Genomic DNA, 8,338 nt, shown 5'->3' on the forward strand with positions numbered 1-8,338 from the left:
ACTGGCAAACTTTGGGAGGAAACAAAAGATGCACGATCAGTTGAAAAACAGGGGTCAAACACACTAACACATGAGCAAGGAAATCAAAATATACCACATATAAGTGACAGTATTTTTGTAATCTGGGATTAACTACTTTGCAAAAGATACACTACATTCTAGTATAACTAAAGTATTCACAAAAGCATAATAATGAAAGTTTTTTGTCAGAAGCATTACTGATGCTATGAAATACTGTTTAATTTAGCAGTGCTACATTTGAGAACCAAGCTTTACTGTTTATTATTTTCCATTTTCTTATACTCTGTTACGAATTAAATTAAAAAAAATCCTTAATCAAAAAGAGATGTAACCAAAAACGTAACAAAATAACAGGGATTAAAAATATAATCCCTGGTGCCCCCGCGCTCTCTCTCCCCAAAATATAAACCAAAAACACAACCACTAAGAATTAACAAGAAAATATGACTTATTTACAGAAATAAGGAGCAAAAATAACATCAGGAGGGGTCAGCCAAAATAAATGACAATAAACCAAGCTAACTAAATTAGATTAAACTTCCCTAGAAAACAAATAGAATAAAATACAGAAAACTTACCTCCCTACTAACAAACACAGGAGAAAACGAAAATAACAAATAAGGCACCAAACCTCCCTACATGCTCCAAGCCCGACAGGGAGACAGTAAACCGGGTTTCAATCGCCGGTTAAAAATTAACACAACGGCATCTCAATATACAAGCAAACACTCATGGGATCACGTTCTCCACTGAGTACAAGCGGGGAAATCGAGAGAGAGCGGGGAGCCATCGAACCCATGTTCTCTGCAGGTTTTTATAGCCGCCGCCAATCATGGTCCGTCCCAACGTAATCCGCTGCACCTGCGAATACTTAGAGTGAGAAAGAGAGAGAGAGCGAGAGAAAGAGCGCGAGAGAGACACACACAAGCCTACACTACACTACTCGTAACAACTCTAATTATTTTTTTTCATGCAGCATCAACATATGATGGCGCTGGAATCCAGTGGAAAGACAACTTTGAATCTGCTTTTACAGAATTATGTGAAATTGGGCGGTAAAGTCCTTATTTCAAACCTTCTTCAAAATGGATGCAGTAAACCCCCAGCCTGTCTGTAAGAAACTGAGCCTTTTTAATGTTCTGTGTTTAAGGGGTCGTTTCTCTGTGGTGAGGAAGTGTCTCAGTAAAGCCACTAAGCAGGAGGTTGCTGTGAAGTTTGTGAATAAGAAGATGCACAAGAAAGAACAGGTGGCCCATGAAGCTGATATTCTACGCCATGTCCAGCACCCCCAACTGGTGTCACTGATTGATACATACGAGTCGCCTACAGCCTACATGCTGATTCTTGAACTGTAAGTAAATCCATTTGGAATGCAAATATGGATGGTTGGCACTGTTGCCTCACAGCAAGAAGGCTGTTCTACATGCACTATAGGTCAATTGGATGAACTAAATTGGCCTTGGTGTATGAGTGTGCCTGTGAATTTGAGAGTGTAAGGGTGTTTCCCAGTACTGGGTTGCGACTGGAAGGACATCCGCTGCATAAAACATATGGTGGAATAGTTAGTGGTTCATTCGGTTCTAGAAATTCCTGATAAATAAGGGACTAAGTGTAGGGAAAAAAATGAATGAATGAATGAATACCCTGCTGAAAAATCCAGCTTGAACCAGCCTAGGCTGGTTGGCTGGTTTTAGAGGGGTTTTGGCCATTTCCAGGCTGGTTTCCAGCCATTTCCAGCCTGGTCCTAGCTGGTCAGGCTGGAAAATGACCAGCTAAATCCAGCTAAAGCTAGCTTGACCAGCCTGGTTTAAGCTGGACATAGCTGGTTTTGGCTGGGCTCCCAGCCTGGCTAGGCTGGTCAAGCTGGTTTTAGCTGGTCATCTCCCAGCCTGACCGACCAGACTGAAAATTGCTGGAAACCAGCCTGGAAATGGCCAAGACCCTTCTAAAACCAGCCTGGTCGACCAGCTAAAACCAGCCAACCAGCCTAGGCAGGTTTAAGCTGTTTTTTAAGTAAGGTAAGTCTAAATCTTTTAGTGTGTGCACACAATCAAATGCAATGCCATGATCATTTGTGTATGTTTTCAGTGTTGAGGATGGACGTCTGCTTGACTATCTGGTAGCTCATGATGAACTGATGGAGGAGAAAGTGGCATTTTTTATTAAAGACACACTGGAAGCTCTGCAGCACTTGCACACCTGCAGAGTGGCTCATCTAGATCTCAAGGTAAAACATAATGCCACCACATGCATCCACAGGTAGCTGCTAGCTGACACTTTTCTGCAATGCTACTTGTATACAAGTAATAGCATTACAATACACAAGCAATAAAGTGGAGGAACTACGACGTCACCTTGTAGGCTAATCGGCTGCTAGCATAAAACTGGTTTCCTCAATAAAATCCCTATAGGATTTTCCCATAGGCTTTTCAAAGATTACAAAAATTAAGCTCTGTGTTCAAACCGTTTTGTCCAGCCGGACAATCTTCACACGAAAATACAACTTTGAGCACTTTTGGATCTTAAATGCAAACGCAAGAACTGAAAAGCTAACAGTAGGCTATAAACGGACTACAGTGCCTTCAGGGTGCTGACCTGTGACGTCAGCACCACCCTGCTTCAGACAACTTTTCACGCTTATTTTTAGAAATATGGTCCATGACAAAGATTTAATCTCTCTGTTTATTATATTATAATCCACGCTATATATTCTAAACAAATAAATACGGAAAAACACATAAACCTACATGCCTTTTGGATCGTTTTTACATGGGAAATACATCTGTTTTGCTTTACGGTTGTTGTAAAAGTTTTAAAACCGTATGTAAACATGTGCCTGCATAGTAATATCATAAAACATTTTAAAAAGTGTTCACTTACCTTAGCTGAACAGATGGTAACTGCCTGCTTACCTTAATGAATGACAGAAATGAGGCGTGAGGAACAAGTCTATCAAATGCTGGCAAGCTCCATGATGGATCGAGAACAACATTTAATATTCTTCTTTTGTCACTAAGTACAGCGTAAAGCAACCTATACAGTCACATCTGCTATACATTTTATGGAGGAGTGTAAATACTGCAATTATGACCGTTAAATGTGTTCAGATCAATCAATTGATTGCATTAAAATAACAGTTAATATGTATGTATTTTTACACAATTATTCACACGTTTGCATTACTGAGAGCAGGAAAGAGACAGGCTGCACTGATAACGTTTAATTAAGATAAATGATCAACAAATTATTTTTCTTGACAGTATTTACAAGTGAGGACATAATCTACACACAATATGATTTCCCGATAAGAAAAAACACAACAGACTTTAAAATACTATTCATAAAAACAAACAAATGGAAATGCCCAACACAAGCAAGCTGCGCTCCAGATCAGCTCAATGACGTATAATGTCTCCGACAGCACCTGTAGTCCCATTTAGCAACTTGATAGTAACTGTCTTTTTAAAGAAGCCTAACTCATTTAACAAATCAAGAGTGTGATGTAACTGATGTGTTTTATGTCATAGAATAAAACATAAACATAACACAGAGTTTGTGTTAGCCACGAACCTTATTTAAGCGATTTAACTAAAATCCCATTGAAAAATTCCACTGACTTTGTGACAAGGGAATCTAAACAAAAATGCTAACTCACTTCCGGGTTTTTTTGCATACAAATTGACATTATAGTTCCTCCACTCTATACTCTATTAATTGTGTAGTTGTAACTAAAAGCCTAGCAACTGTATTACATTGTTATAAATGACACCTGTCATAGCAACTGTATAGTACACATAGTACACTCTTCTTTTGTCATTTTGATTTTATTACACATCAATTCAATTCATCTTTATTTCTGTAGCACTTTTACAGTGTAGATTGTCTCAAAGCAGCTTCACATAGAAGATTATAGTAAATTGAAACCGTGTCAGTTCAGTTTTCAGTGTTGAAGTTTAGTTCAGTTCAGTGTGGTGTAATAATTTCTGGTTGACAGTTCAAACAGTAAACAGCAAATCCAGCGATGGGCAGCTCCACAAGTCCCAAACCATCAAGCCATTTGGCGAAAGTGAAGTATTTAAAAACCTTAAGAGAAACCAGGCTCAGAAGGGCACGACCATTTCTCCTATGGCCAAATGTCTTGTGCAAAGCGGCAGTCTAGGCACCGGAGCCTGGAGAACGAAGAACGTCCATCATGGAGAAGCTGCAGGTGGGAGTGGTCACCGGCTGGCGTACAGGCTTGCCCTTCAAGATCAATGCACAGACTCGTCTGTCACTGGGGTCTTACAGGGATCAGTCTCATGCTCTCCACTCCTCCATGACTGCAACAGTAGCTGCTCAGGATACAGCCTGGTCCAGGATTATAGAAACCTCATGAATAATAAGAAAGACTAACACAAGCACAGATGCCGTTCAAATTGTAATGTCTTTTGGGAATTGTTTCCAGCTCTGGTTGCCTAAATAATGCAGACTAACAATCCTTTAGAGGATTTGGATTTCAACAGCATTTGTGTTTTATGTGTATGCTAATGCAAAGAGATGCGTCTTTAATCTAGTTTTACATCACTAATTTTTCTGATTTTTTTTAATGTTTGTATTTGGGTTTTTACCAAAGCCTAATTCAATTCCATGTAAACAGCTCCAATAGATGGTGGGCAAAGCGAGGCTTCGTGAAACAGTCGAAGCAAATGTGTCGAAGCTTCGAAACCCCACTCTACAGTGACACCTAGTGGTCATTTTTTATATATTGCACTGAAACAGCTTCAGCAAAGAACAGTTGAGCAAATTGAGGCTTTAAACCCCACTTTGTATACTTGGACGTTCAAGTACTTTAATGGAGTGGTTAAGGTGTCTGACTACCATGCGGGCATAGCGGGTTCGAATCCCGGCTGATACAGTTGTTTTGAAATGCTTTAATACCAGTTGATAATGCTTTGCTCTTGTATCGTTTTGTTTCAACATTGGTCTGATATACGAATAAACAATTTGTGAATAAATATGTCTTGTTTTGGTCTCAAAACAGGGTTGTTGCTAGATCAGAAACTGTGGCCTGAAGTTATCAAGAATTATTTATATTATACATTAAATTTCTCATTTCTTGTATTTTATTAATGTTTACCCAAACCCTAAACCCAACTATCACAGTACTGTAAAATTATTAATTATAGTTTTACAGTGTTACAAAAAATGATGCTATATTGATGGCGTAACTGCAGCTGTATCCTATTTAGGCTACACAAATCAAAAACATGATTAAATACATCAAACCATAATTTCAGAGTACTTGTACAAGTCGGGATTCGAACCCAAAACGTCATTCGAAGCACAGTAACAGGCAGCGTGCACATGCACAGTCCTGGCAGTCAAATGGAGATTTGCCGGGTCTCGAAACGCTTCTAAGCTGATCCATGCTTTGAACAGCTTTAGTCACGTGACCAGGTGTTTCAAAACACTTTAGTCACGTGACTTGGGTGCTTCGGTGCAGTCTTTCGAAACGCTTGCGCTTCAGGATCTCGACACTGTGGCTGTTTCTCAATTCCAAGAACGCAGAGAACGGACTTGTGTTCTTGTGGAGACCGGTCTTGCCAGGTGTCCTCGGAAGAATGAACTCAGGAGACCGCGTGGGCAGAGAACGCGTCCTTTGAGAATTGAGATGCTGCGTTCTTCCTGATGGTCACATGACCTTCACATGTTTTAAATGGTAAATTATTTAAACATTACAGCCTTCATACAACGATTTATTGTTTTTCCCCTTTTCAAAATATATACTTTGCATAAAAACATTATAAATATATGTTGCACAATATAAATAAAACAGATTTTAATACAAATTTCAGCAAACAAACACCCTTAATGTGTTTATTCCTTTATTAAGATGTCCATGGTAATGTTTACTTCACCGTTTCATTTAGGGAAACTCTTGAGGTAAATATCTATGAACATTAATAAGTAATCTAGATAAAATGCTGCGCTTCCCACCTCCAGTCGCAATGACTTCTGGGACTTCCAGAGCGAGTTCGGTGCTCAAGTCTGCATCCGTGCGTCCTCGATTTCAAGATATCATCCGGGAAGTTTTACGCGTCCTCCGTACTTGCGGTCTTGAGTATTGGAACTGAACTTAGGCAGCTGATGATGACTTTTTACGAGAACACGAGGACGCAAGACCGCTGAAGAACGCATATTGAGAAACAGCATGTGTAAAAAACGTCAGTTTCACGTCCGCCATCCCTACCGTTAGATATATTACCCCAGGAAAATACATGGCATGTTTATTACTTATTCCTCCCACTGCAAGTGGCAGTTAAATGAAAATATAGAAATGTACTCAATAAGCTAATATGATTATCTCTTTTTCAGCCTGAAAACTTGTTGGTGGACCTCCACGTTCCGGTACCCTGCGTGAAGCTCTCAGATCTAGGTGATGCTGTACAGGTTTCAAGTCACCGCTACGTACATCTCCTCCTGGGTAACCCCGAGTTCGCTGCTCCAGAGCTCATCCAGGGCACTCCAGTGTCCCTCTCTACAGATGTGTGGAGTGTAGGGGTGCTGGCCTACGTCATGCTTAGTGGAGTCTCCCCATTCCTGGATGAGAGTCTGGAGGAGACCTGCGTCAACATCTGCAGGCTGGACTTCTGCTTTCCTCAAGAGTACTTCTCCGATATAAGCCAGGCAGCCAAAGACTTTATTGTGTCCACGCTTAACCAGGATCCCAGGAAGAGGCCAAGCTCGGCCTCGTGTCTTCAGCACCCATGGGTCAGTGCTCATAGTGGAGATTACTCCAAAGCACCTCTGGATACTGTCAGACTCGCTGCATTTATAGACAGACGCAAACAGCTACATGATGTCAGGCCTGTCACAAACATTAAAGGAATGGTCAGCAGCAGTATGGGACACACCTTATGAGAAAAATTCATGGACTCTAGCATGTTCTATGCTGTATTTCAACATTATATGTAAATTACATTATATCATATCATTTGGAATGTGCACTTACTGTTTACGGTGTTCCTGTACATGTGAATTTACTGGCCGGCACCATAATGATTTGTTGGACTTTGAGTTCAACACCATTGGTGAGATCATTAGCAATTAATAGGAAAATACGTGCCCGGGAACAGTGGAAACTGAAGAGCTAGGAGAAATAACAATGAATGTCATATTAAAGCTTAGGCATGTGTTTTGAAATGTTAGCAGCCCTAAATAGACTAGCAGTTGGTTGTGTTTAGGACTCGCGAGAAAAGTTCAACCAAAAATAGCAATTTGTCATTACTTTCTTGTCACTCCAAACCCACAAGATGTTTGAAAATAAATAGGTGTTTTATACAGTGAAAGAAAAGAATGAACGAAATGTATTTGCGTTTACATTTATTTTAATATAGCACATAAGGTCTGATTTCCTGACTTTGGTTGTCTTGTTTCACAAATGTATTGCAGTTTGAATATATACAGGTTCAAATGTAATTAGATTTTTCGATAATAAAGGCTCCTACACACCGGGACGCTTTTCGTTTGCGTTTAACGTTAGAGTTTTATAAGACGTTTTTCAGTATTCAAACCCAAGTGCTTTTCACTGGCGTCAAGCTGAAGAGTATGCAAAATCACTCTTTTGAAGGTAGATGGTGCTGCACAACTTTAAAGGGTCATGAAACACTAAACACATTTTTTGAGCTGTTGACAGTCGTATATGTGTCCCACACTGCTAAAAACACTATTAGGACACCTATATTTCACTAAAAAGTGTAAATTGGTTGTTTTTGCGTTATTTCAAGCAAATTCGTACTTCCGGTTTGAAACTAATTTTTGAAGCTGCGTCACGGTCATGACATAATAGCATGTATTCCAGCATGCAGACTGGACGTCTGTGCCAAAGTGTGTCTTATTACGTCTTACAGCCTGCTGCATTAATGCATGAGTAAGGCTTGGTTCAAACCAATCAGCGTGCTCTATTGTGCAACTTTATATATATTCATTACTGTCATAGTGTTCAGACGGCAGAGACGCCACGTTGTGTTGGCAAAACAAGCGTGAAGTGTTGCTTTTATAGTTTGCTGTAGTTAAGTTTTGTTTTCATTTTCTCTCTGTGAGAGCGCAGACTCACGTGTGGATTAACAGTGTACGCGACGCTCGACAACAATAACTTACGTGTCTAAGGAGAAACATTGTTTACCTGAGAGCTGTTCTCATCTGCAAACGCTGAGATCCGGATTCGCTTGTAGTCTCTTAATAAAGACGCGGCTCTAGTTGCTGTGGATTGTTCTGTCTCTACAGATTTGGTAAGTGAGCGACCAGTGCTCTTTGTTTATTCAGTTCGTATTTTATT

General features: G+C 40.0%; 1 protein-coding gene across 10 annotated transcripts in view; it reads left to right on the top strand.

Moving 5' to 3' along the window:
* Window positions 1-7,408, top strand: part of kalrna (kalirin RhoGEF kinase a) — a 273,633-nt gene extending 266,225 nt beyond the window's left edge. For all 10 annotated transcript variants that reach the window (XM_017357741.4, XM_009304450.5, XM_009304451.5 and 7 more), the window contains 4 exons: window positions 998-1,076; window positions 1,172-1,372; window positions 2,110-2,248; window positions 6,376-7,408. In XM_017357741.4, the coding sequence (XP_017213230.2) occupies window positions 998-1,076; window positions 1,172-1,372; window positions 2,110-2,248; window positions 6,376-6,921 (965 nt within the window). In that variant the 3' untranslated portion in view covers window positions 6,922-7,408. The remainder of the gene's footprint in view (window positions 1-997; window positions 1,077-1,171; window positions 1,373-2,109; window positions 2,249-6,375) is intronic.
* The last annotated feature ends 930 nt before the right edge of the window (window positions 7,409-8,338 follow it).

The sequence above is a fragment of the Danio rerio genome, chromosome 9, assembly GCF_049306965.1.
Source record: "Danio rerio strain Tuebingen ecotype United States chromosome 9, GRCz12tu, whole genome shotgun sequence".
Classification (NCBI taxonomy): domain Eukaryota; kingdom Metazoa; phylum Chordata; class Actinopteri; order Cypriniformes; family Danionidae; genus Danio; species Danio rerio.